General features: G+C 67.8%; 2 protein-coding genes across 4 annotated transcripts; both read left to right on the top strand.

The window, feature by feature from the left end:
* The first annotated feature begins 7498 nt into the window (after positions 1 to 7498).
* Positions 7499 to 8396, top strand: HES5 (hes family bHLH transcription factor 5). The gene is made up of 3 exons (XM_042951881.1): positions 7499 to 7584; positions 7674 to 7839; positions 8030 to 8396. The coding sequence occupies exons 1-3, from the start codon at positions 7531 to 7533 to the stop codon at positions 8308 to 8310; spliced, it is 501 nt and encodes a 166-aa protein (XP_042807815.1). The 5' UTR covers positions 7499 to 7530; the 3' UTR covers positions 8311 to 8396.
* Positions 8397 to 10884: 2488 nt separating this feature from the next.
* Positions 10885 to 26943, top strand: PANK4 (pantothenate kinase 4 (inactive)). Of its 3 annotated transcripts, none has more exons than XM_042952111.1 (19): positions 10885 to 11079; positions 15040 to 15122; positions 16518 to 16732; positions 17214 to 17397; positions 17572 to 17664; positions 17995 to 18148; positions 18264 to 18445; positions 18986 to 19067; positions 19654 to 19739; positions 21830 to 21985; positions 22568 to 22680; positions 22938 to 23025; positions 23625 to 23776; positions 24654 to 24709; positions 24784 to 24833; positions 25201 to 25305; positions 25611 to 25711; positions 25806 to 25874; positions 26435 to 26943. In XM_042952111.1, the coding sequence occupies exons 1-19, from the start codon at positions 10956 to 10958 to the stop codon at positions 26646 to 26648; spliced, it is 2307 nt and encodes a 768-aa protein (XP_042808045.1). In that variant the 5' UTR covers positions 10885 to 10955; the 3' UTR covers positions 26649 to 26943. The 3 variants fall into 3 exon arrangements, with proteins under 3 accessions (XP_042808045.1, XP_042808044.1, XP_042808047.1); XM_042952110.1 differs by having other exon boundaries at positions 10886 to 11079; positions 19654 to 19754; XM_042952113.1 differs by lacking the exons at positions 10885 to 11079; positions 15040 to 15122 and having other exon boundaries at positions 16653 to 16732; positions 17191 to 17397; positions 19654 to 19754.
* The last annotated feature ends 496 nt before the right edge of the window (positions 26944 to 27439 follow it).

Below are 27439 nucleotides of genomic sequence, written 5' to 3'. Positions count from 1 at the left end.
AACCGGTCCTCAGTTTGCCTGCCTGTGCAAATGGGCGTGATGACGCTCGGCCCTGGCAAGGTGGCCGCTCCCCAGCGGGGTCCCACACGGGCCCCCAGATGCCAAGGGCGGGTGGGGCCGCCCCCTGGGGAGGGAGCCAGGACGGAAGTTCACAGACCGAGGGTGGAGCGTCCATCCCGCGCAGGTGCAGCACAGGGTGTGGGGCCGTGTGTGCCCCCCTGCTCACCTCCGCCTTGTGTCAGGGAGGCAGCCCCCCGCCCCAGCGCAGGAGTGTGCCCGGCCAGCTCCCAGAACATTGTGCTCATAAGCCCTCAGATTTAAGTTCCATCTCATTTTCACGCGTCACGAGATATTTTTCTCCCTTGGATGTTTTTGTCACCCTTGGGAGGGCACAGGCATGGACGAGGCTCTGTCTCCCCACACCTCAGGCCTCCCCGTCGGCACCCCCGTTCTACAGCCGAGGAGACTAAGGCTCGGGAGGGTTAAGAGCCCTACTTCAGGTCGCCCAGCGGGGAGACACCTGGGAGGGTCCTCTGGGAGCGTGGCTTCCGAGAGCCGGGGCCGGGGGCCGGGGGCCGGGCTCCCCCCCATCCCCGGGTCCTGGATGCGCAGGGCTGTGGGTTCGCGCTGGCCTGCGGTTCCCACACTGCGGCGGCGGCCACGGAAGCGTGCCTGGGCCCCCCGCGGCATTAGTGCTGGGCTCTGCCTCTGAATGAATGGGGGCGGCCACGGGGGGCGGCGGAGGGGGGGGCAGCTCCCAAAAGGCCATCTGGCTCCGCGTTATAATAGAGCAATAAAGGCTTGTCTGCCTTTCAGAGGTTGGGAGCGAGCTGCTCTCTGACACCGCAGGGTTTTAACCAGCTTGGGACTGCGACCTGGGCCTGCCCCCGGCGGTGGGGGTGGGGGGGGCACGTGGGCCGGAGAGGCCCCTAATCCAGAGGGGGCCCCCATGAGACTCAAGGGCGCCGCACTTTCCCACACCACCCGCCCCTGCACGTCCACCCTAGCCCCTCTTTACACTGGGGAAACTGAGGCCCCGAAGGCCGGGGCCGGTCGGGCCGGGGGTCTGTGCCCTCCCTCGATGGTGACTAGACTAGCACACCCCGTCTGGGAACGGGGGGTCTGGTTTGGCCTGCAAAAGCTGGGGTCCCCAAATCTGACCTGGGAACTGAATGGGGCCACTGTCCATGTGTGATCCCCCTCGACGAAGGGCAGGAGCCCCTAAGAGGGTGAACCCCCCAGCCCACCCCACAGTCAGGTTGCTGGGTGGCACCTACCCTCGATCAGTGGCGAGAAGGGGCGGGTACAGAGGCTGCAGTCAGCACCCCTACTCTCCAGGTGGGGAACCAGCCCACCCCAGGCCCCCTGGAGAAAGAGGTGAACCCCTGACTCGGTGACCCTGACTCAGTGTACTGGCCTCTGTTCAGGTGAGAATCACAGGCAGTCCCAAGCAGTCAGCCCCAGCAAGGGGGTCTCCTTCCGGCTCAGGGGCCAAGGGGGCCGGGTGGGGTGGGCACTACTCTCTTCTCAGCAATGCCCCACCCCCTCCTTGGCCACCCTTGGTCATCTCCAGGAACCTAGAACCAGCCCTCCATCAGCTGGTCCGGCAGGGGAAGCCCATTGTACACAGGTAAACTGAGGCATAGAAAGGACCAGCATGAGTTCAACAGAACACAGAGCCACAGCCTGGACTTGCCCCTGCACCCCCCGACCCAGTGCCCACGGTGCTCAGAGAGCAATCTCCAGGGTCTGGTTGCACCCTAGTCTGGGGGCTACTGGAATGCAGAGCACGGCCATCTTTGGGGAGGACCCCAGACACTGTGGGAGCTGGGCCGGAGCCACCATGGGCATGTCACAGAGGGCAGGGCACTAACCCCCCAGACGGTGCAGGCGAGGAGCTGCTGATGCGGCCTGTCCCCCACGCTCCCCCCCAGGCCCCGCGAGGTGGCGCAGAGCAGCGCTCAGCCCAACAGGGACAATCTTCCATCTGGGGGCCTCTGACAGCCGGGCAGCGGGACAGGACCGGGAAGGGGCGACGCCCGAGCTGCGTCCACACACTGACCCGCCAGGGGAGGGGGCCAGGCCAAGGGGCCAGGGAGCCAGTGCCAGGCTCTTTATTCCCAGAGCCCAGGGCACACGCACAGGCACACAGGCACAGGTGCCCACACATGGGTGAGCACACACGGGGGAGCACACACACAGGTGAGCACACACGGGGAGCACACACGGGGAGCACGCACAGGGGAGCACACACGGGGGAGCACGCACAGGGGAGCACACACGGGTGAGCACACACACGGGTGAGCACACACGGGGAGCACACACGGGGAGCACACACGGGGAGCACGCACAGGGGAGCACACACGGGGAGCACACACGGGGAGCACGCACAGGCACACATGCAGGGATACCTCCTCCGGCCAGACTTGCAGACTCTGGTCCCCACTTCAACCGCCCCCCGAGCCCAGTTCCCACCCTCCCTTGGCCTGGAGCACACCCACCACCCCTCCAAACACTCCTCAGCCATCTCCTCCTCTAGGAAGCCCTCCCTTGGCGTCCTTGTCTTCCCCTCCACCCCCCCAAATCCACGGCTCTTCGGAAAAGCATCAGTGTCTCAGCACCCCCAAAGATAGCAAGCCTAAATGCATATGTGGCCCTTCAGAAACAACAGCAACAGTGGATGCTCGCTCAAGGGAATCTGGAAAATACAGACATAAGGAAAACTAACCAAACTTATGCCCCCAAACTGTTGGCATTTGGGGGGCTTCCCTCCACTTCTCTGCCAACGTCAAGCGCGCTTCCCGTTGGCCCATCTTCGATGGAAGTCCATGGTGGGCCCGATCTACACCCCGCCGAGTTACCCCCTACTGGTAAAGGTTTCCCCAGTCCCCACCCACCCCCAGGTAGGGGCCAGGCCTCGGGACCCACCAGCCCAGCGTCCCCAGGCGTCTGTGCCCCCGTGAGGGGAGGCGGCCCCCAGTGGGGAGGAAGGAGCAAGAGGTCCCATCTCTGTATCCAATTCTCCGGTCTGGGGCAGGGGGTGCAGGGAGCTAGGGCAGAGGGGGCTGGGGCTCCCCCTGGCCTGGTGGTGGCCACTGCCCCCAGAGCGCCCCCCAATGGGATTGGGGCCACACGGCCGGCAGTTACCACTCTGCACCTTCACGGCAACAAAGGCAGAGCGTGCAACCCCCTGCGGTCCAGGCACGACCCAGGCGCTGACCTGTCGGCCCGAGTGGCACACGGGTCCCGGAGGGAGGGCCGGCGCTGGGGTCCGTCCTCTGCCCTCCAGCCCCTTTCTAAGCTGGCTTCCAGCTGGCCGTGCGGACAGACGGACGGACGGGGCCAAAGGAGGAGGGCCGCGTCCAGGAGGGGGTGGGATCAGGCTGCAGCCACAGGGCGGCCTCAGGGCCCTCACTCGCAGCTGCCAGGACGCCTTTCGGACCGCCACAGAGTCCTCGCACGGTCTGGCGCCGGGCCTGGCCGATGAGGAAGGCGCGGGCCTCTCCGGGTGTAGGGACACCTCCCGCCCGACCTCTGACCTCCGGGCATCGGGAGTCACCCGGTGATCGGTAATCGGTAGACACGGAGCCGCCGCAGGGAGCGGGGCGCCACCCCAAGGCGCGTCTCCCGTGAGGGTGTGGGCGACCCCCTGGGCCCTCGCAGGGAAGGAGTCGGCCCTCTTGAAAACGACCTGTGTATCTCGTGAGATACCCCTGACCTGAAACGTACCGTCTTAACCACCAAGCGTGAAGTTCGGAGGTATCAAGCACGTTCACACAGTTGCGCGGCCGTCCCCGCCGCCCATTTCCAGAACCTTCCACCTTCCCAAACGGACGCTCCGCCCCACGAAACACTGGCACCCACCCCGCCACTCTCTCTGTGGATTTGACCCCCGCGTGTACTGCGCGTCCCCGGAGTCCTACGGGGTCTGTCCTGTGGGGACGGGCCGCTGTCACGGAGCACGGTGCCCCCGAGGGCATCTGTGTTCCTCCCTCTTCAGGGCCGGATGATCCTCCACGGCGCGGAGGGACCACGTCGTGTTCGTGCCTCCGTCGGCGGGCACCGGGGTGGCTCCCACCCCTCGGCTCCTCGAGCGCCTGCTGCCGTGCGCGTGGGTGGGCGCCCAGCCCTCACAGGGCCTGCGCCCGGCTCTGCGGCCGTGGACCCACCACGTGGACCGTCCTCTGGCACTAAGAGCAGATGCCCCTGGAGCCCTACCCGCCCCCGTGGTGCCATGTGCTCTGCAGTCAGCCTGGGAGGGGCCATGGGGGGTGGGAGTCATTCAGGAGTTGGTTACGATCCCGGATCCCCGAATCCTAGCATCGTCACGTCCAGCTAGGGGAGCCCCGCACATCCACAGGAAGACACCTCGCCTCACCCCAACCCGCCACCCCTCAGACTCGCGGGGGCTCTCCGGGGTGGGGGGCGCGGGACAAACTCTGAGCCTCGGGCGGAGGGAGGACTCCCCTCCCCGCTGCTGGGGGCAGCCCAGGCGGAGGATCCCGCCATCCCCTGCGTTCTGGGATGCCTCTGGGCAGAACCCGCCCGCCTGGAGCCCGGCCTCGACCCTCCCCCACCCCGCCCCTCCACGGCCCCCTCCCCCAGGCCTGGCGGGCCAGCCCCCCTCCGATGGTGTGAGCCAGGAGCCCAAGGAGTTTCCCACACTTTGGCCCCATTCACAGTGTTAAACGGCCCACAAAGGCCGGGCGTGTGCCTCGGAGGCCACAGAACTGCCATCTGGCCCGCACGCAGGGAGGGAGCGAGCCTCTCATCCGGCCTGGCTGGGATTTAACACTGTTCATTTCATATTTCCCACCACTGAAAAATGGACCAAAGCCGCTCCGGGTCGGGGGGAGGAGGGAAGAAGGAGGCAGCCCCCTCGGGCCCGCCACGGCCCAGCCGCCACCCTCACCTCGGGCAGGCCACCCTGGCCCACTGCGGGTGGGCGGGCAGCTGGGGCGGGGGCGGGGTGGGGGGGAGAAGCTGGACCACGTCTCCTGCACGTGTCTCATCTGGACCGAGAGCCGGCTTGGGGGAGGGGGGAGGGGGCCGGCAGGACGCAAGCCCCGGCCAACTGCCCCCCTCCGAAGCAGAGGAGGGGTGAGGCAGTGAGCAGGAGGGCTTGGCTGGAGCGCTGCCCTCACTTCTGGTCAGAGTCCTGCTCCCCCCCCCGCCCCCCGCCGCCTCCCGTTAGCAGCCAGGCAGTTAGGGCGCACGTGGGCGTGGGCAGAGGCCGTGGCCAGGGCCAGGGTGGGCTTGGGGCTTGCTCCTGGCCCTGCGTTCCCTCAGCCCCAACAAAGCACTTCCTTGGTGCCGGGTCCCCGGCTCGTAGGATGTGGGCAAAGCGGACACCGGTGACGAAGGGATCCTGTCCCTCCCCACCCCACCCCCCGGAGCCCATAAGCAGGCAAGGGGCACAACAGACTATGCCGGCTGTCCAGCACGAGCCCCATTCTGGCTCCAAAAATGGCCCCACTGAACATCACTGCCAGCCCACATCAAAGCCACTAGCCACTGTCAGCATCCCGGGCCACGGAGCAGAGCGGTGAGCACAGGGCCTCGACGTGCCCGTCCCCAGCTGGCCCCGGTGCCCCCTGCCCTTTTGCGGCAAACTGGAGCCCAATAACCGTGGCGGGGTCCTATCTGCCCAGACGGGAGCCCCCGCTCGGGGTCACCGCCTCCCACCGCCAGCCCAGGGGCCGTGTCCTCTTTAAGAGAGGTGCCGGTAGGAGGAAGGAGCAGGTACCAGAGGGGTGAGCAGGGGCTGCCTACCCTCGCCCTCCAAAGCCACCTGAAGGTCCCACCCTGGGAGCTCCCCCAGCCTAACCCACCCCGGCGGGTGACCAGCTGGCCCACGGGGCACTCCTCAGCTGGCTCCGAGCCAAGCCTGCCCTGGCTGTCGTGACACCATCCTGCATGCCTCCCGGCTGGGCCCATTGCCGGGAGACCAAAGGCTCCTTGTATGCCACAGGGGGAGGGGCGATTTCTGGAGCGGGCCCACCAAACGGGCCAGTCAGTCGTAGCTGTGGGTCACTGCTAAGACCCACGGGAGGGGGAAAGATCTGACCCGACCCTTGTTAAAGCCCCGCAACTTCCAGCCACACCTGGACGTGCTCCCGGATTCAAACTCTGGCCAACGTGCCCTGATGTCAGCTGCCGGCCCCCAGGGCAGAGGCCCTGCCTGCCTCTTGAACCTGGCCGGGTCCTGCCCTGCCCCAGGAGGAGGCCCCGGTGCCTCCGCCCCCCTCAGTGCCTGCAGGATTCCCGGTCCCGGTGAACCAGGGCAGGGCTGGCGGCGCCAAAGCAGCTGCCGGCCCTCAGCTTGGCTGGCCAGACACCAGGATTACCAGTCTTCCCGTGCCGCCCTGGGGCTGCCGTCTGAGCTTGCGCGGCGTCCACGTGGGCCCCAGGCCCGCCCTGCTCTGACCCTCATGTCTGCCACCTGGCACCCTGCCTCCCCACCCACTGGCAAGGTGCCCAAGCAAAGCAAACCCTGCGAGTGCCCAGCAGGATGGGCAGAGGGTGGCCCGCAACAGAGCTTCCCCCCGAATCTCACAGGTGCAGCGACCGCACGTCTGTGCGAAGCGTACCCCTGGAACCAGGTGCCCTCCCGTGTTCCCCAGACGGCCATGGTGGTACTTCCCGCCAGATGGGGGTCGGGTGCGGCCCCGAGAAGCACCTGCCGGTGCAGAGCACCCCGGATGCTACTGCCTGGCGCGCTGCTCCCCCGAGGATGGGTGCAGCAGCTCCTGGGGGGACTGCCCGGGTGTCGGGCTCCAAGCTGGGCATTTCACGAACTCCGGTTTCCTGGAGCTACCCAAAACTGAGCCAGGGAAGCACCACAGCCAATTTTTTCTAGCTCTGGAGAAGCCGCGAGTCCCAGGTGACAGCCAGTAGGTCTGATCCTAAGAGCTCGGGTGGCTCCTGCACTCTCCACCTGTTCCCCGGGGAAGGCCGAGGTGCCTGTTCGGGGCAAGTGTAGGCTCCTCTGTTCCACCCGCCCTGGGGGGGCAGCAGGTCCCTGTCTAGGAGGTGCCCAAACCACTGGAAGCCGCGGCATTAATTCACTCTAAAGCTTTTCCCCCACCTAGTCTCCGCCAGCCAGCGGCAGCGGGGAGCCACCGGGGAGGGGAAGGAGAGGGGAGAGAGGGGCCGGGGAGGGGCACTACTCTTTCCTGCCCCCCCCCCACCCCTGAGGCCTGGGAAAAGGCAGCATATTGAGGCGCGGGGCTTCTAGCATCAGGCCCCGGGATGCTAATGAGGGCGAGCGCGTTCCCACAGCCCGGACATTGTGCAGGCGGCCCACCTGCTCCTCGGGGAGCACCCATTGTGCCCGCGCCAATTCACAGGCAATTTAGCGTGCGCTAATGGGCCGGCGCCTTTGTGCGGCCCGCGAGGCCATTGGCCGCCGAGTGTGGGAACGGCCGCGGCGCCCGGGCCCCAGGCGCCTGCCCGCCGCCGCGCCTATATAGGGCCCGCCGGCCCGCCGCCCGCCACTCCCCGCTCGCCAGCCGCCTCTCTGCGCCAGGCATGGCCCCCAGCACCGTGGCCGTGGAGCTGCTCAGCCCCAAAGAGAAAAACCGAGTAAGTGCGCCGCCCGCCCGCCCCGCGCCCCCGCGCCCCCCGCGGCCCCCGCGCCCTGGCCGCCGGCTGACGCCCGTGTCCCCCCGCAGCTCCGCAAGCCAGTGGTGGAGAAGATGCGCCGCGACCGCATCAACAGCAGCATCGAGCAGCTTAAGCTGCTGCTGGAGCAGGAGTTCGCGCGGCACCAGCCCAACTCCAAGCTGGAGAAGGCCGACATCCTGGAGATGGCCGTCAGCTACCTAAAGCACAGCAAAGGTGAGCCGCTGGCCGCGCTCCCCGCCGCCCCCGCGCCCACCCGGCCCCAGCCCTGCGCGCCCTGCGCCCCCTGCGCCCCCGCGCTCCCCGCGCCCACGCGCCCACCCGGCCCCAGCCCTGCGCCCCCTGCGCCCCCGCGCCCCCCGCGGCCCCGCGCCCGCCCCAATCACCGCCGCGCCTCTCCCTGCAGCTTTCGCCGCCGCCGCCGCCGGCCCCAAAAGCCTGCACCAGGACTACAGCGAGGGCTACTCCTGGTGCCTGCAGGAGGCCGTGCAGTTCCTGACGCTGCATGCGGCCAGCGACACGCAGATGAAGCTGCTCCACCATTTCCAGCGTCCCCCAGCCGCGCCCGCCGTGCCCGCTAAGGAACCCAAGGCGACCAGCAGCGCGCCCACGCCCGTGCTCACTCCCGCCAAGGCCACTGCGGTGACCGCGCGCCAGCCCACCTGCGGCCTCTGGCGGCCCTGGTGACCCGGCGGGACGTGCGGGTGGCCGCCCCGAGGACCAGAGGCCAGCCTGCACCTCTGGCCATTCGTCTGTCCCTCCTGGGGCTTGGACAGGCCCCCTCCTCCGGAAGGCTCGCTCTCCAGGCTGGCGGGCCAGCAGGAGGGTCCTTCTGGAGAGAAGGCGGTCACAGAGGCCTGGTCACTCGGGACAGTCGGGGCCGCCTTCGCACAAGTGTCTGACTCCACGGGGTTGTTCTGTGTTTGCATTTCAGCAAGTGACTTCTGGGAAGTCCCCGCTGCCCGGGGTTCTATGATATTTGTAGGCGTCAGGGGCTCGGTCAGCCGGTGCCTCCACGTGTAGAGGACTTTCTTCAGGGCCTGCTGCTGCCGGGCCAGGGGGCCCGGCGGGCGGGCCGTGCCGTGGGCACATTTGCCTTTTGTGAAGGCGGAACTCAAGGTGTATCCTCATAGGAAAGAGTGTCAGCCTGGATGGGCACCGAAGGACCATGCAGAGCTGTGGCCGAAAGGCCCCTGCGTGCACGTGGTTGTCTAGTTGGGGCTCATAGTGGGCTTTGTGGGGAGGGTGGGCGTCTCCACCATGATCCTCAAAGGATCCCTGTGTGTGGGCGAGTGCGTGTGGTCATGACTTTGTACTCAGAATTTGAACCCTCGGTCACGTGGGAGCCCACGGGACTGCTCTGCAGACTTCCAATAAAATCTGACTAAGCAGCCCTCTGGGGTCTGTCTCTCGTGCCTGACATGTGTCCTTGGCAGCCACGGGGTGGGCGGGTCTGCGCGGGGGGGGGGGGGGGGGGGGGACGGACGCTATCGTGGTACTCCAGCATGGGTGGGAGGTGTCTTTGCCGGTGACCTTCTTCTGCACAGGGAGAGAAGGGCTGGTCCTGGCTGAAGGAAGGAGGGAGGGAGGCCAGGAGGCAGGCGAGCAGGGGAGAGGCAGGCTGGAAGGAAGACAGGCCCAGAGAACACGTACCCCCGTGCACAGCAGGAAGCAGTGCAGTGGGAGACTGGGCTCTCTGTCCCGGGGCTTCTCAGCAGCTCCCTGCAGGTGGGGGGGTGGGGGAGGGGGGGAGTGACAGCTCCAGGACCTTCCGGCTCTGTTCACAAAAGGGGGTTCGCAGGGCCAAAGGCACAGGAGGCGTTTGCCTCCCCTGGCCGTCTCGTGTGGCCAGCGGGCCCTGCCCCGGGTGAGCTCCTGGATGCCCCCGCTTGGCTAGCCCACACACAGGTGGCTGCCCGGCCCTCCCTGCAGGCCGACCGCTCGCCAGGGCCGAAACAGGTGGACCAGCAGGTGTTGACTGAGTCTGCAAGGACCTAGGAGGGCCCTGGCTCCCCAAAGGACAAGTCCGCCCATGGGCAGTGGAACCAAAAGGCCCTCCCGTTTCTTCGGAGCGAGGGGGCCCAGCCGGGCCATCCTCCCTCTGGAGCTCGCCTCTCCCCTCTGCCCTCTGGAATCCCTTTCTGTCCAGCCTGACAGGAACATCTGAGGCGCCCCCTCCAGGCCGGCCCAGCGCTACATCCCACACGCTTACAGCATGTGGGGCAGGCATGTCAATGCACGGGGAGGGGGCTGTGCCTCCTGGTCAGGCCCACAGTGCCCCCCCTCCCCCGGCCCAGAGTCCTTGGCGCTCCAGGCCTGTGTGCTCTAGGAGCAGACCCCCTGCCCTCTTCTGCCCAGCACACCCACCCCTTAGACGATGCTGGCAAGTCGGCCTCTTCCCGAGGCACAGGGCCCCCCTTCCGATCACCCCGGGGGCGTGGGGTTTGTGCTGCTCTACAGGCCCGTGCTCCGGAGGCCTTGCCAGGCAGCTGGTAACATGCTCAGACAGAGGCCGAGGTCCAGAGACAAGAAGTAACTGGCCCAGGGTCACCTGGGAGTCAGTTGCCCTAGGGACCGTCTGTCCACCGCCAGCACTGGGCTCTTTCCCAAAGCAGCCGGTGCCTCTGAGGTCTCATCCCTCAAGGGTCTTCTGGCCAGCAGGAGCTTCCCAGGGACTGGCCCTGCCCACTACCATTCGTGTCCATGCTCCAGCTTCAGGAATATTTTTCAGATGGTCCCCTACAAACTCCCATAGACTCCCCGTTTTGCCCAAAGGCAGCCTCCTCCAGGCGGGCTGCCCTGTTTTCCCCTGCACTGTCTGCAGATCTCACCATCAGGGTGAGTGTCTTCCCCACCTGCAGGTGCATCGTCCACCCCAGGCTGGGGCGCCTGGAAGGCAGGGTCCCTGACACCCCCATTTTGCATGTGGCTTTTGGAACTGTCCTTGGTCCCTAGAGACCCCCCGGGCTGGTGGGTCACATGCGCCCTGGGAACAGCTGCACTCACTGAAAGAGGCAGGTCTCTGGGGGTCTGCAAGCCCCAGGTGCCTTCTCTGCACTAGCTCAGAGCACTGGAGGTCAGCATCTGGCCAGCTCGGTGAGGGAACAACAAAGACAACAGTCCAGACGTTTCGTGTTGGGCCAACGGCCGCGGGGACCCCGGCGCGCGGGCAGGCCAGTGGTCCTCCAGCTGCCGGGACCACAGAGGCGGGCTGGGAGGGGGGGGCGGGCCCGGGTGCCTCATTAGCATAATATATGCGCGGGAGGCGTTTAGCAGTCAAATATATGCGCATATATCTCCATGGCTGATGAGGCTGGCCGGGCACATTCAAAATGGCGGAGTGCGGAGCGAGCGGCAGCGGGAGCAGCGGGGACAGCTTGGACAAGAGCATCACGCTGCCCCCCGACGAGATCTTCCGCAACCTGGAGAACGCCAAGCGCTTCGCCATTGACATAGGTAGCCGCGGACGGGCGCCGGGAGCTGAGCGGCGCGCGGCGGGCGTGGGCGCGGGCGGCGGAGCCGGCGGGCCGGGGGCGGTGGCAAGGACGAAGGGCGGGGCGCGGGCCGCCGGCGCGCACAGCCTGCCGGGCCTTGTAGTCCGCGGGCCGTCGGCGCCTACGCTGGCCGCGGCAGCCGGACTACGACTCCCGGCAGGCGCCGCGCGGCCGGAGCGGGGCACGCCGGCCCTCGTAGTCCCGCGCGGAGAGGCGGGCGGCCCGGCGGCCCCTCGTTAGTCCACCCGGGTAGGGTCGGCCGCCGGGCGGGGTCTGTCCGAGCCACGAGAGCGATCTGGGGCCCGCCGTCTGGGGCGGCGCCGAGGGCGGGCAGCGGCCCGGCCTGGGGCCGCGGGAACCTTCGGCGGGCTGCCCGTCTGGGCCCAGTCCGAAGCCCTCCTCCCGCTGCCGCCCTCGGCTTCTGGACCGCTGACATTTGGCGGGAGTTTGGAGGACCTGGACGTGGACCTTGGGACCCTTGCCGGCATCTTTCAGAAGCCTCCCTGCCCCGTGCAGGCCGCAGGGGTGACCCCAGGGCCTCGCCCAGGCTCTACTCGACCTTCCTGCTCTAGGCCCGTTCTAGACCCTCATCCCACGCTGGCGCCGGCCGCCTCCCAGCAGCCCCCTTTCCTAGATGAGGACGCTGAGGTCAGATAGGTGAATTAAGTTGTTTGAGGTCGGCTGGTAAGCGGCCAGGTGGGGCCTGGAATCTGGTCAAGCCTCGGCACTTGGCTGCTCTGCCCCCGTCGGCAGGGGATGAAGGTTTCCTGGGGGCAGCCTCACTGGGCGAAGCGCCCGGAGTAGACATGGTGGCCTCACACGGGTCCCTTCTCAGCTGGCTCTCGGCTGGGGCCTCGGTTTGCTTGGGCCTGCCACTCGCCGAGTGTAGGCGGCTAAGCATCGGGGCAGCGGGGCAGCCCTGCCTGACCTGTTGAAGCTGGCCAGTGATGCTAGAAGGGACAGGCGTGCTTCTGTCCCCGCCCTGGGCCCTTCCTCTTGGAGCCATTTGCTTGTGATGGTCTTGTCTCTCCCCTGCTGCTGAGAGTCACTGAGGTGTCTCCGGCTTGGGTGGGGGAGGGTGTCCTCCGGGAGAGAGGAAAGTGAGCTGGACCCTCAGTGTCCTCAGTGCTCACCTTGCAGGCCAGTGGGGGTTGTGAGGGGCGGCGCCTTGGGGTACTGACCTGGCGGCAGGTGTGAGATGCCCTGAGGCCTGGTGGGGGGTGGGGACCCCAGCGTACAGCAGGACACATTATGAGCGGGGGACCCAATTAAACTTGGTGCCTGACTGCACGCTGGGCTGGCAGTGGGAAGCTTGGAGGCCCTGCTCTGCCCGTCTTCTGAGACCTACCCGTGCCTTCATGTGACAGGGGCCCAGGCAGGTGTGTGCCCTGACGTTTTCCGACTTTGTTTGGCTGCACTTAAACCTGGGTTCTGCACCCTGGGAACAGGTTGGCACTTAACGTTCCTGAAAGTGCAGCTGAAAAATGGCTCGCCCTGGGTTACCCTGAGATGTTCTTTGTGGCTCCCAGGGGTCAGCTCGTAGCCACGGGGTGAAGGAAGTCGAGAGAGGAGCGCCGTGGCTCCAAGGGGCCCTGCAGTGGCCTGCCCTCCAGCGCCAAGCCCAGGTGGGGTTCCTGGGCAGAAGGACACTCAAAGGGATATCTTCAGTGTCAGTGTTCCCTTCCCCGCTTTGACGATTCCCCCTGGGTCTGAGTCCTGTGTTTGTTCTTAAGGACAGACCACGTGTTTGTGCGGCTGGTGGGAGATCACAGCTCGGACGTGGGTCCTCACCCCGGAAACCCACAAGTGCATGTGCTTGTCAGCAGTTGGCTTTAAAAACAGGCTTCTCCCATTTCCTCTCCCCTCACCCAAGCCTCCTGCTCCAGGAGAGCTCAGCTGCTCTGTGTTCTTGGCAAGCTCCTTCCTCTCTCGGACACTCGTGTCAGCCGAGCAGATTCCCTGCTTCGAAAGCATCAGGGACATTTTGTCTAAGAACACATGCTTAAAGCTGACTTGACTTCAAGTCTCTGCTGGGCAGCAGACGGGTCCCTCGGGTGAAGAGCAAGGGCGAGGGGGCGGTGACCCGGTGCCCACGGGGGAAGGACTGGCCAAGAAGGCGGAGGAGAGGGTGGCCCTGCGCCCGGCCCCGTGGGTCTGGATGAACTGGGGTGGGGGGGTCCCGGCTCAGGCGCTGGTGGAGGGACACGGGCGGGCTGATGTCAGTCCGGGTACCGTTGGCCCTGGAGTGGGGTGCGGGCTGGACTGGAGCGTCTTTGATGTCCACCACTGTGTGCACCCGCCAGCGTGGTCACTGCACTTGGCGGGTGTGACATGCCAGGACCTGTGGCCGGCGGTCACTAAATCCAAGGGATCCCGCGAACAGACGGGCTCCCTGTTCTCCCCGGGCACCCGCCATCCTGCTCTGTGAGCTCCTCTGGTTCAGGCTGAACGCTCCGCTCCGCACGTCCCCACTCGCTGTCCCCCTGGGGGGGAGGGGGGGCACGGAGATGTGGCTTGGCTGCTGGGCGTTGCCCCACTGGGGTGCGTGGTGTGGGGCACACGGGACAGCTTGCCCCCACCGCAGCCCCAGCAGGCCCCAACACCTCGTATTTGGCTGTGATGTAAACCTCGTGTAAAGAACTCACGATCTGAAGCCGGACCTTCTGTGATCGGGGGTCTCGTTCACAGAAACTTTTGACAAGTCTCACAAATATCTTCTTCCCTTTGCGTCGCCTGTTTAAGGTTTATCGTGTTTGTTCACGGAGTGAAAGCCACTCCGGGCCAGGTGGGGATTGAGGGCAGGGAGGAGGGATGAGGAGGCTTAGACCAAGTCCTGCTTCTTAAAGCCCGTGGTTTGGGGATGAGAGGAAGCCTGTGAGCGGGCGTGCTGACCGTGGCCCGACAAGGGCAGGTCCCGGGGCACCCTGGGAGGCCCTGTCCACGCTGCCTGGCAGGCTCCGAGCGGCCGCTCTCAGATCGAGATCCGTTACCTGGACGAGCCGCGGCCCTCTGATGCCTGCCTTTTCCAGATGTGTCCTGACTTGAGTGCTTGTCACATGCTCCCTGGGGGCGGCATCACAAAGCAACTCTCAGAGATCGCCTCCAGCCTCCTCCTCACACAGGGCGTCCCGCCGGCTGCGCTGGCCACACGAACCCGTTCTGTGGCCGTGGCGACAAGCCTTTTGCTGCCACCCCCCCCCCCCCCGCCACCACCGTCGCGGGCCTTGCGGGAATCCACCTGACGCCTCCCCAAGGCCACCTCTGACCCCCCAGAGCTTACCCTTTTGAAAGTGACTGCTCGGGTGTCTCTCTAACTGGCCCTGGACGTGTTTCAGGCAAATAAAGGCCTCTTCTGCTCCCTGGTGTTTGGGCTTCCTGGTGGTATTCACGAGATCCGGTCCGAGGGGAGGAGACCCCGCCGCCCCCGTGAGGCCCCCAGCCCCGAGCTTGGAGAGGGTGGGCTGCTAGAACGTTCCCGGTGAGACAGCCCCCTCCTCTGCCGGGGCACTCTGGGAAAATACCCTCGTAGCGGCTCCCCCCCGACCCTTGTTACCACGGACAGTCAAGCGTCCTTGTCGGCGAAAGCCGTGCCCTTCTTAGCTTTGTCCTTTGGGTCATTTTCAAGACCAGGGTTTGAAACAACTTTTCGAAACCACTGGTGATCTCCAGGGCCTCCCGGAAACAGGACGCTCTCCTTTCTCCTCGAGGACTTGGTGCGCAGGGGAAGTGGGCAGTCTCAGGCCCACTGTGCCGAGTGCTTGGGCCCCACGGTTCCTTCCCTTCCTCTGGTCGGTGGCCCGCGGGGTTTTCACACCCAGCGACGGCAGGCACAGGAGCTGGTGTGGCGGGGGAGGCCGCGTGGACCGACGAGCCTGGGCTCCCGTCCGCCGGCTCCTGACCGCTGCCCGGTGTCTCCCTGCAGGGGGGTCGCTCACCAAGCTGGCCTACTACTCCACCGTGCAGCACAAGGTTGCCAGAGTGCGCTCCTTCGAGTCCTCGGGCAGGGTGAGCCTCCGCGGGGGGGCCCCGGGCGGCCGCTCTCACTGTCCGGCTGCCCTCCCTCTGCTGCTCGTGCACATCGGCCTAGCTTCCAGGGGGATTCCTTGCCCGACACCCCTCCCTGCCCCCCCAGCCCGGCCCCCCTCCGTCCAGGACCCCGTCAGGAGGCCCCCGACACCCTTCCCTGCCCCCCAGCCCGGCCCCCCTCCGTCCAGGACCCCGTCAGGAGGCCCCCGACACCCTTCCCTGCCCCCCAGCCCGGCCCCCCTCCGTCCAGGACCCCGTCAGGAGGCACCCGACACCCCTCCCTGCCCCCGACACCCCTCCCTGCCCCCCAGCTCAGCTCTCCCCTCCATCCAGGACCCCATCAGGAGGCACCCGACACCCCTCCCTGCCTCCAACACCCCTCCCTGCCCCCCAGCTCAGCCCCCCCTCCATCCAGGACCCCGTCAGGAGGCACCCGACACCCCTCCCTGCCCCTGACACCCTTCCCTGCCCCCCAGCCCGGCCCCCCTCCATCCAGGACCCCGTAAGGAGGCACCCGACACCCCTCCCTGCCTCCAACACCCCTCCCTGCCCCCCAGCTCAGCCCCCCCTCCATCCAGGACCCCATCAGGAGGCCCCCAACACCCCTCCCTGCCCCTGACACCCTTCCCTGCCCCCCAGCCCGGCCCCCCTCCGTCCAGGACCCCGTCAGGAGGCACCCGACACCCCTCTCTGCCCCCGACACCCCTCCCTGCCCCCCAGCTCAGCACCCCCTCCATCCAGGACCCCGTCAGGAGGCACCTGACACCCTTCCCTGCCCCTGACACCCTTCCCTGCCCCCCAGCCCAGCCCTCCTCCATCCAGGACCCCGTAAGGAGGCACCCGACACCCCTCCCTGCCCCCGACACCCCTCCCTGCCCCCCAGCTCAGCCCCCCCTCCATCCAGGACCCCGTCAGGAGGCACCCGACACCCCTCCCTGCCCCTGACACCCTTCCCTGCCCCCCAGCCCGGCCCCCCTCCATCCAGGACCCCGTAAGGAGGCACCCGACACCCCTCCCTGCCCCCGACACCCCTCCCTGCCCCCCAGCTCAGCCCCCCCTCCATCCAGGACCCCGTCAGGAGGCACCCGACACCCCTCCCTGCCTCCAACACCCCTCCCTGCCCCCCAGCTCGGCCCCCCTCCATCCAGGACCCGTCAGGAGGCACTTCCGGCCGCTCCTGTTGCCTGGGAAGCCGGCTCCTTCCCCGCCCCTGCCCTCGCGCTGCCTCCGGCCTGAACTTAGCATTAAGGGTTGCCTGAACTTAGCGTTAAGGGTTGCGTTGCTCATGATCCAGGGGCCTCATCCCCACGTCTTCCCCCTCCCCCTCCCGCCAAGGGCAGCACGCACACACAGACCCCCAACCTGTATCCCCAGGACACAGAGCAGGACCACGAGCCGCCCTACGAGATCTCAGTCCAGGAGGAGGTCACTGCCCGGCTGCACTTCGTCAAGTTCGAGAACACCTACATAGAAGCTTGTCTGGACTTCATCAAAGACCACCTCGTCAACACTGAGACCAAGGTCATCCAGGCCACCGGGGGCGGGGCGTACAAATTCAAGGACCTCATTGAAGAAAAACTGCGGCTGAAGTAAGTGGGGGCCGCCGGCCGGTTCTCGGGGTCGGGCTCTGAAGCAGCCGCACCCGCCCCCGCCCCGCCCTGTGCTGGGACTAGACTCGGGGGCCGGGCCGGTGGGAGGGTTCTGGCGGCCGGACCCCGGGGGAGCAGGGGGGGCCTGGGGGGGGAGCCGAGGAGGCACAAGGAAGAGGGCCGGGCTCGTGCGGCTGGCGCAGAGGTCCCCGCGGGCTTAGCCGCATGCACACGGAGTGCAGAGGGCCGGCCGCTCAGGCGATGACGGTGGCACGGTGGCCGCGGTGGCTGCAGGGCGGGGGGAGGGAGGTGCCTTTGGAGCAGCCAGGCCGGTTGCCGCTTCTGAGGGCTGTGTGCGTCCGAGTGGCAAGCTGAGCGCGGCCGGGCCGGGGGCGGCGTGTCCACGAGGGACCCCGCGCTGCAGCAGAGGCGCCTTCTGTGGCCCGTGCTGTTTTCAGTGGCCGGGCTCCTTCCGTTGCAGAGTGGACAAGGAGGACGTGATGACCTGCTTGATAAAGGGCTGCAACTTCGTGCTGAGGAACATCCCACACGAGGCCTTCGCGTATCAGAAAGATTCCGACCCCGAGTTCCGATTCCAGACCAATCACCCCGACATTTTCCCGTACCTTCTGGTCAACATCGGCTCCGGAGTGTCCATTGTGAAGGTGAGGTGGGCTCCCCGGACCACGCGTGACGGCCGGGCAGGGAGCACCCGTGCAGCGTCGGCGGGGGCTCGGCCTGCAGGATGGCGCCCCCCCACCCCCCGCGTCTGGGGCGTCCCCAGGACCGGTGGGCGGTGGCCGGCCCCCCTCGGCAGCTCGCCTGCCCTGCCGCCACAGGTGGAGACGGAGGACAGGTTCGAGTGGGTTGGCGGCAGCTCCATCGGAGGTGGCACCTTCTGGGGACTCGGGGCTCTGCTCACCAAAACAAAGGTATCCCGACGGCCGCGGGAAGACGCTCCCGGGTCTGTGTCGAGTCCCGCTTCCCATGCCTTCTCAGGAGAGGGTCGGCGGCCAGGGGACCCGAGGCGGCCGGTGTCGCTGTGGAAGCGGCTCCTTCCGCGGCCTGGTCCTTGCGGGAGGCAGCCTGGGCGCCCAGAGTCTGCCCGCTTCCCCCCTGCCGGGTGGGTGGCCGTGGAGCCCTGCCCGCCGCACCCCCACCCCAACCCACCGCCGGCTCCTCGGCGCGGGGCTGGTTCCTGGGCTGTGGGGACACCGCCAGCTCCCGCACCCCACCCCCTTCCGTCCGCCCTGTCCCCCCAGAAGTTTGACGAGCTGCTGCATCTGGCCTCCAAGGGCCAGCACACGAGTGTGGACATGCTGGTGCGGGACGTGTACGGGGGCGCCCACCAGACCCTGGGGCTGAGCGGCGACCTCATCGCCAGTAGCTTCGGGAAGTCGGCCGCTGCCGACAAAGGTGTGCCGCCCCCACCCCCCCGCCCCCGCCGCCGTCCGTCCCCCCCCGCCGCCGCGCCTGCGGCCCCCTCGCGGGCCCGGCCTCGCCCAGCGGCGCCCTGCCTCTGCCCTCCCAGAGTTCTCCAAGGAGGACATGGCCAAGAGCCTGCTGCACATGATCAGCAACGACATCGGGCAGCTCGCCTGCCTGTACGCGAAGCTGCACTGCTTGGACAGGGTGTACTTCGGCGGCTTCTTCATCCGGGGCCACCCCGTCACCATGCGCACCATCACCTACAGCATTAACTTCTTCTCCAAGGTGCGGGGCCCCCTCCCTGTGCCGGCACCCTGGGCTCCGCCCTTCCCGGGTACTCGGCTTGGCCCCTCGGCGTCTTCAAAACCAGCCGACCCAGGGGCCGGGGGGGGGGGGGGGGGGGGGGGGGGGGGGGGGGCCAGGGCAGGCAGCCAAGAAGCGGGGCACCCCCGCCAGCTTCTCCTGGGCTCCTGCCTCCCTTCCTCTGGCCAATTCCCGCGTCCCGCGCCTGGGGCGCCGCGGCCCTCCCTGGACTGGGCGTGATGCCAACGGCGAGCCTCTGGGGCCGTCTCCACCGTGCGCGGGCTGCAGACGAGCTTTGAGACGCGTGTCGTTCGAGTGGGGAGACCGGGGTGGGTGTTAATTTGCGGGAGGAGTTACTCGCAAATGCCAAGCTTCTAGGTTCTGCACCGAGTGAGTTTTGTTGACGAGTGCGTCACAGACTGTCCGGGAAACCTCCACCGCGTACAGAGGCCGCCTGTGTGGGCGTCACAACCGCCCAGGTGTCGCTTGGAGGTCAGCTCAGGCGGGGTTTTGCCACGGCAGGGGGAAGTCCAGGCGCTGTTCTTGAGACACGAAGGCTACCTGGGAGCCATCGGAGCGTTTCTCAAAGGAGCAGAACAAGACAGTGAGTGGAGCAGCCTGTGCTCGCTTCAGGGCGGGGCAGGGCCTGTGCGGCGAGGGGTGGGGGTGAGAGGCCACCGGGGCCCTGGGACTGGGTCTCTAACCTTCGGGGAGAGGCCCCGCCCACCAGCTTCACCGTCCCTCAGAGTCAAGAGCCTGAGGGGCCGGCCCTCCCTCTGCTGCCGCTCTTCCGAGGGGTCGGTGGGAGGCGACACCTGTGGGTTCACGTGCCACGTGATTGACCCTGGGTTGGGCAGGGAGGGTCTTGGTGGGTGAAAAGGGCTCCGAGCAGGGGCCAGGGGCACGTGGCCCTCCTCTGCCTCCCTCTCGCCTTGCCGTCTGCCAAGCTGCGTCTCTTTGGCCGGGCCATGCTTTTTCAAGGACGCTTGCAGGATGTGATGGGGCAGGGCGGGGCAGGCCACTTTAAGAGGCCGAGAAGGGTACGGGTATCATCTCACGGGGTTTCAGTGCCAGTGAGAGGGACTACGGTAGCGTAGCATGAAACCCCAGGCCGCCTGTGCTGTGGAGACCTCCACAGCGGTGGTCGGGCCACCTGGGGTCTGAGTGACACCTGGTCCTTCCCTCCCTAGACCCTAACCAGTACAGCTGGGGAGAAAACTATGCCGGCAGCTCCGGGCTGATGAGCTCATCCCCGGAGCTCTGCCCAACACAGCGGGTGAGGAGCGGCACTGTGAGTATGGGGTCCTTGGTGGGGTCATCAGGTTCCGAGAGACCCTCTCCCGGTGCAGACCGGCCACTGAGCAGGCCGAGACTCTGGGACGAAAGACGGGCAGCGGGGCTGGCTTCCCTCCTCCTCTTAGCATTTTCCAGACATCCCGCTGGAGCCTCCAAGACTGTGCAGTCCAGCCCCTGTGTCTGCAGGGAGAACACAGAGCGTGTTTCCCCAGAATCGTGGTGCCATTCACAACCCAGAGCCACAGAACCCCCCACGGGCCCTTCTCTAGACCGCGTTCTCTGCCTGATGGTTTCGAGCGGTAGGAAAGGACAGAGTCTGCGGTCCCTGCTGGTTTCCTGCCCATCCCTCAATCCCCACTTGGAGAGGCCCGTGTGACCAGTTGTCAGCCAGACAGAGGACGCTACCATCATGGCCCCATCCTGGGGGACATCGCAGGCTTATTGAGGACACCCCCCAGATGGCATATGTCGCTCTGGTAACTCACTGAGCAGTTGCCAGAACCCGGGCGCCCTGTTGGAGAGCCGGCTGGACGAGTCCAGATAGCTAGTCTGGGCACACGAGTCGGAATGTCTCCATCAGGACCAGGCTGCTGGCCTTTTGGACGCAAAGTTGATTTTCCGTCACGGACGCAGATTCTCATACTAGTTAGCGTAAGCCTCGTGGGGACGCGTGTGATCTAATCGTAGCCTCCCCGGAGAGAAAGCTCCCACACCCCGGGCCTGGTCGGAGCAGCGACTGGCTCGCAAGGGGTCTCTGCATCTTTGATGCGCGGTTTCTGATTCGTAGAGGGGCGATGTGGATTCCCGCCTTAGGGATCGTAAAACCAAATGGATAAGCGAGCACGAAATCCCCGCGTCAGACCTGATGTGGATGCCGGTCGTCCCCACGCGGCACGTGCTTGGCGCCTCGCGTGCCTGTTGTGCTGGGTCTCTGTGGCCCTGCGAGGCGGGGACAGAGACCCCCATTCGCAGAGGGAGAGGCCGAAGCGCAGAGGGGCCAGGTCATCGCTTTGGGTTTGCGGGGCCTACGCAAGGCCAGGCTGAGGCGTGCGCTCCCGCGGGTCCAGGTAGCGGGAGGGCCCGCGAAGCCCGGGCCGAGGCCCCGGGGTCGGTGACCGTCCACTTTCTTTCCTCGCGTGGAAAATGCCAGCTGTTTCCACGCTGAACTTGTCACTCGGGACATCCTGAAAGTCCCCACGTGGTGGCCCTTCCTGTGCGGACGCCCCGGCACAGAGCACGCCTGCCCGTCGCCCCCCAGGCTTGCCGGGCCGAAGGCCGCCGGCAGACCAGAACTGCGTCCCGCTGTGCGGCGATGTGGTGGGTCACTCCCTAGAGGCGGGGACAGGGCCGCGAGGCGTGTGCTGGGTTCTCGCGTGTGCGGGAGAGCACCAGCTTCGGTCTTGACAACGTAAGTCAGAAGCCTGGCTGGCTGAGTGACCGCTCCTCCAGAAACCGCTGGGACACTGGCCTGCTCGTCGCTGGCAGCCACAGGGAGCACGTTGGGCATAAAGGGGCCCCCTCGGCGATGCCGGCGGAACTGGCGTCAGACTCGTGCTGCGGAGACAAAGGAGCCAGTGTGGGGCCTGGACCGCCTGCCCCACGGGGTCCCCGTGGCCTTGCCGTGGGCCCCATACGGGGGAGTTACGGGTCCAGGGCCTGCGGGGCAGCGAGTGGGACAACGCGTGCAAGTGGCATTCATGGGGGCCCGCGAGCACGGCCGGCGTGTCTGGGGGTCGTGTGTGAGGTTGGGCTCAGGCTGGTGTGGGAGCCCCCGCCACAGGGGTCCCAGGAAACTCCACGGGGGGGAGGGAGGGAGGAAGGGGGCCGGGCAGACTTGGGATCTGGGGTGCGTGGCTCAGGCCACCGGCCAGATGGAGGGCGCCGTGGCTGAGCGGGGCCACGGGCGGGGTCTGGGGACGGGAAGAAGGGGCTCGTCCGCTTGCACCCGCAGCGGTCTCCTCCCCGGGCCCCTTCCGCTCTCACCGAGGAGCTGGTTCTCAGGCTGGCGGGAGGCGCCTCGGTCTTCTAGAGCTGCGTGGCTGACGCGTCCGCCGCCTCTCGTCCTTCCAGTTCGACCTTCTGGAGATGGACCGGCTGGAGAGGCCGCTGGCCAACCTGCCACTCCTTCTGGACCCGTCTTCCTACGTGCCCGACACGGTCGACCTCACGGACGACGCCCTGGCCCGCAAGTACTGGCTCACCTGCTTCGAGGAGGCCCTGGACGGGGTGAGGGCTCGGGGCGGGCCGGGCGCCCCTGGGGTCGAGACGGGCGGCTCGGAGTTCGTAGGCGCCGGAGGCCCCGGGCGCCCGTGCAGCAAGCGACAGGTGTGGTGAAGGAGGAGGGGGCGTCTCCCGGAAGCCACCGGAGGCGTGTGTGAGCCTGAGGGGGTGAATCACGTTTCCCAGGTAAAAACGTGGCTCCTAGTGGCTCGTCGGCGAGCTGGGACGTGTCCTCAGCGAGGGCGTACGATCGCGCCCCGCCTCCGGGCCGGCTGCCGCGTCTCTGCAGAGCGCAAACAGTTCGCGCGGGGGTCAGGGGACAGCTGCGATCGGGCTCCGGGCCCCAAAGAGTCGTGACTCGAGCCCTTCGGGGCCCCCCAGGAGCACGTGTCCCCTCCTACAGCCCCTCGGGCCCCTGGGGTCCTCAGAGGGAGGGTTCCTGCCCTGCCCCAGACCCCCGCAGCCTGCAAGGACGGTCCCCTGAGCCACCCATCCCCCTGGCACGGCGGGAGCTCGGGTGGCCCCGTCGCCACCCGGGAGACGGCTCGGCGGCAGCGCGGGGCCGTGCTGACCGCCCCGTGCTCGCAGGTGGTGAAACGCGCCGTGGCCAGCCAGCCGGGCTCCGTGGACGCAGCCGAGCGGGCGGAGAAGTTCCGGCAGAAGTACTGGCGCAAGCTGCAGACGCTGCGACACCAGCCCTTGTGAGTGTCCCCTGCCCGGGGCCGCCTCGCGGCGTGCCGGGGGGCCCGGCGGGGTAACGTGCGCTCGCGAGGGCCGGGGCTCCTGACGGCCGCTCCTGGGGCCACACGTGCGGCGGTGCACGCCCCCCCCCCCCCCCCCCCGCCCACTCGGCCGCCCGGCAGGGCCAGGCCACCTTGGTTCCCCCGTGACGACGCCCTCGGGCAGCGAGCGTGGCCGTCCGATCCGCTCAGCCGCCCTTCCCCCACCCCGTCCCCAGTGCTTACGGGACGCTGACCGTGCGCAGCCTTCTGGACACGAGGGAGCACTGTTTGAATGAGTTCAACTTCCCGGACCCCTACTCCAAAGTGAGTTTCGCCTTCCCGCGCAGGACTGGCGCCCGGAGGGGGCACGGCCAGCGGGGTGGACGCGGGCGGCGACACCTGTCAGAGCCGAGGTTTGGAGGCCCCGCCTCTCCGGCCCCGGGAGCTCGCCGCCTCAGAGCGTTCGTGGACGCCAGCCGTGCCCTCGCAGGCGACAAGCCGGCCGGAGCCTGGCGGGCGGCCTAGACGGGCCACGCTGACCAGAAGGCCACGTGCGCGGGCCCGTGCCGCTCACCGCTTCCCGCCCCCTGCCCTCGGGTGGAGCGTCTCGGGACGGGGCGCCGGGTGCCTGTGGGGTCCAGGTCTTCCACCGCGGCCCGCCCCGCCCCGCCCTGCCCTGCCCTGGGCCACGCCGTGACCTTGCACGGCTCCGAGTCTGTGGTTTCTCGCGGCTTGGTTGGCGTGAAGTCCCGTGGTGGCGCGTTGAGCGCGCGACCCCTCGGCGCCAGTTCACAGCGATGTTCCCGGTGACGCTCTCCGCGGCGTCCCCAGCCGGGCGCCCTCCCTCTGCCCGGTCCGCCGAAGGCCTGCGGGAGCCAGGGCCGCGCCGTCGCTCCTGACCAGCCGCCCGCCTGTCCCCACAGGTCAAGCAGAAGGAAAACGGGGTCGCACTGAAGTGTTTCCCGAGGGTGATCCGCTGTCTGGACGCCTTGGGCTGGGAGGAGAGGCAGCTGGCCCTGGTGAAAGGCTTGCTGGCCGGGAACGTCTTCGACTGGGGAGCGAAAGCCGTCTCTGAGTAGGTGCCGCCCTCCAGCCTCCCGTCGGCCCCACCCCTGCCTGCTCCGTCCAGCTTGGGCCCAGGACCACGGCCCGACTGCCCGTCCTGTCCCCCTCCCCCCCGCCCCCCCACCCGGTCACGTGTGGCCCCGGGAATGACAGGCGGTTCTGTGGGCCGTGCTGCCCCGAGCACAGCCGCGGGGACCGGCTCACTGGCATCTATCGGGTGTGGGCTTGCGCCCTGAGGCAGAGATCCGGACCCTTGGTGCGCCAGAGTCAGAGTTAACGCTTGACGTTTGAAAGTGAGAAACGGAGGTGCCCCGTGAAGGAGTCTGCACTCGGGTGGGGGCACGTGCCCCGGCCCCCAGAGCACCCTGGGCTCTCGGTCTGGGGTCACCGTCAAAACCCAGCCTTCCAGCGTGATTTCCCGGGGCTCCCGAAGGAGCGGGCATGCCCGTCCCCCGCCTCGCCCTGTGCCCGGCGCCCTGTCTCCCGCCCGCTGTCCCTCTGCGTGGCTCTCGCTGGTCGCACCCGCGGCGTCCTTTCCAACTTCGAGAAGAATCACCACCTCTCCCCTCACCCTCGTCCCCGTCCTTCCCTTCGGGTGGCGCGTCGAGGCGTGTGCTGGGCGAGGCTGGGAGCCGGCGCCGACCCGGGGCCTTGCCCGAGGTCGCCCCCGACTCAGGACCTCACCCCGCCCCCCGGCACCGCCGTTCACGTTGCCGAGCGGGTCCCCGACCCGGGGCCCGCGCGCTCTGCCGACAACCGACGGCGGAACGTCGCCGCTCCGGTCACGGCAACGCTCGCCGGTTTGGGAAGGGCTTCGCTCGGGGTCTCCGTGGATGCTGTGAGCTGAGGTTTGGGTGTTTTGTGATTTCGTCCTCTTCCCCGCGCAGCGTCCTTGAATCTGACCCCCAGTTCGGCTTCGAGGAGGCCAAGTCGAAGCTGCAAGGTAGGCTGCCCGGGGCCGGGCGGGGGAGGGGGCCTGCCGGCGAGCGCGCGGCTGACCGTGTCCGTGCCCCGCAGAGCGGCCGTGGCTCGTGGACTCCTACGGCAAGTGGCTTCAGAGACTGAAGGTACAGCTGTCCCCACCTCTGCCCTGGGAGGCGGGGAGGGGCCCTGGAGACGGCGCGGGGCTGCCCCGGGGCAGCGCACTGAGGGCCCCTGCCCGCTCCCCCAGCCGCCGAGCTGCGGGTCTCAGCTAACCGCCCCCTGCTCCAGCCTGAGTCCCGCAGGCTCTACTGGTCAGGCCGGCCGGCCTCGGCTCGGAGGTCACGGGGGCCGCAGTCCTGGAAGAGGCACGGGCGCCCTGCCCCCAGCACCCCAGCGCCCGCGGGACCCAGCAGCCCTCGGCCTCGGCCTTCGGGGAGTGTGGAGCACGGAGGTGTCTGGAACGCTTGGACGCGCCTGTTCCCAACTGAACGTCCTGGTTTTGTCTTGCAGGGGCCCCCTCACAAATGTGCCTTAATTTTCGCAGATAACAGTGGAATAGACGTCATTTTGGGAGTCTTCCCCTTTGTCAGGGAGCTTCTCTCTAGAGGGACGGAGGTGAGCGTCTGGGCCGAGTCGGGACCCCTGCCCTGGGCCCTCCACTCGCGGTGGGGGTTGGCGTCGGCGTGGCCCCCGTGCGGGCCAGGTAGGTTCAGGTGAGGCTTGTCGCGGACCTCGGGTCTGCCCGTTCCGGGGCCGTCCGTGTCCCGACCGGGAGCCGGCCCTCCTGGAGACCGCCGAGCAGCGAGGTCGCCGGGGCTGCGCCTCCCAGCCGGCAGCCCCGGGTGGGCGGGCGAGCAGAGGCTGGCTCGGTGCCGGGCGGTGGCCGAGGTCCCTACAGAGTTCGGGGCGTCCCGCCGTAGGTCATCCTGGCGTGCAACTCGGGACCCGCCTTGAATGACGTGACGTACTGCGAGTCCCTCATCGTGGCTGAGCGCATCGCGGCCATGGACCCTGTCGTCCAGTAAGCAGGGCGGGCGCCCGGGGGGCCCTGCCCGGAGAAGCGGGGGCGTGGTGGGAGCTTCCCAGGGCGCCAACCGACCCCTTGTGCTCCGCAGCTCGGCGCTCAAAGAGGAGAGGCTGCTGCTGATGCAGACGGGCTCCAGCTCCCCGTGTCTGGACCTCAGGTACCCCCGAGGCACCCCCTCGCCCACCCTGGCCCCCGGCGCGCGAGCTGGGCAGCAGGGGTCACCAGTGCGGCTGGAGCCCTGGGTCTGGGCAGCCTTCTTCCCTCGGGGACCCGGGAGGGTGGGCTCGGGACCGTCCGCGGCCCGGCCGCGCCGTGGGCTGGTGGGTCGGATGCCCCGCGGCTGGGGCTGTGGGCACCCCGCGTGCCCTTAGACGCCTGGGTCTCCGCCTTGCTGCTTTCGGCCCCGGGGGACCCTACGTGAGAGAACCCGGCCTTCGGGAGCCAGCCCCAGGGGAGGGACGTTGCTCGAGGATCGACCTCCTCCCTGTTCTGGGCCCGTCGTGAACCACGCAGGAAGGGGGAGTTCGCGTGACGCGGAAAGGAGTTAGAGCCTTTGGAGTGCCGCACATAGAAAAGCGTTCTCAGGCCCGGTTTTCACAAGTTTCCCGCCACAGGCCCCGGAGGGCGGGGATGCCCTTGTAGGGAGGGCGCGGCGGCCGCTCGGTGCAGGGGCAGAGGGCCCGCCGCCCCGCCTCACCGCCCCTCTCCTCCCCGAAGCCGCCTGGACAAGGGGCTGGCCGTGCTGGTCCGGGAGCGAGGCGCAGACCTGGTGGTGATCGAGGGCATGGGCCGCGCCGTGCACACCAACTACTACGCGGCCCTGCGCTGCGAGAGCCTCAAGCTGGCCGTCATCAAGAACTCCTGGCTGGCCGAGCGGCTGGGCGGCCGGCTCTTCAGCGTTATCTTCAAGTACGAGGTCCCGGCCGAGTGAGGCGCCCGCCCCGCCACCCTCCTCCGCTCGTCGGGAACGTACTGCGACCACAACAGGGAGACCGAGTTCCGATCGGAATATTTATGTCGCGCGCCTGTGACTGAGAGCCGGGTGCGCCCGGGTGGGAGCGTGGGCGCGTGTGGCGTCGGGGTCTCTACGATGCTGCCGCGTCCGTGGCGGGAGACGCAACTCTGTCCAGTGAGACATTCGTATTGGAATATATTTAACTGTTAAATAATCTTTTATATATATATATATACATATGTACGTATAGATATAAATATATGCACATGTCTCCAACAGGTCACCAGAGGCTCGGGGTCCGCACCAAATAGAACGTGTAGAGCGGGCCCGGCCCCCTGCCTACGCTGTGTGGTTGCAGAGAAGGGGTGCGGGCAGGGGTCCTGAGAGCCCCTCCCCGGGCGGCCGAGAGCGGGCTCTTCCCTTCAGTTACTCCCGGAGCCCCTGGGCTGGCTGTGGCCTGTGGGCCGTGGCCGCTGCCCCCACCCCCACCCCGGCCCAGGGCCAGGAGACTCCTTCCGGTGTGTCTGTATAGACAAGGTTGCCCTCTGCGCCCCCCCCCCCCCCAGCCCCACTGGGCACAAGGGGGACAGGGCGGGCGGCGCTCCCAACTCGACTGGCATCCAGGGAGGACCTTTGAGAGCCCTCGGGGGCCCGTGCACACTCCTGCTTAGAGCCAATCACGCCACGTGGCCTTGGGCCACCCATGGTGGGGGCCTCTGGGCTGGGCCCCGGGGGGGGCCTGTGAGATGACCCTTCTATCAGGGTGT

The sequence above is a fragment of the Panthera leo genome, chromosome C1 (genome assembly GCF_018350215.1).
Source record: "Panthera leo isolate Ple1 chromosome C1, P.leo_Ple1_pat1.1, whole genome shotgun sequence".
Classification (NCBI taxonomy): Eukaryota; Metazoa; Chordata; class Mammalia; order Carnivora; family Felidae; genus Panthera; species Panthera leo.
Note: the sequence above shows the minus strand (reverse complement) of the source record. Positions and strands in the feature narration are given on the sequence as shown.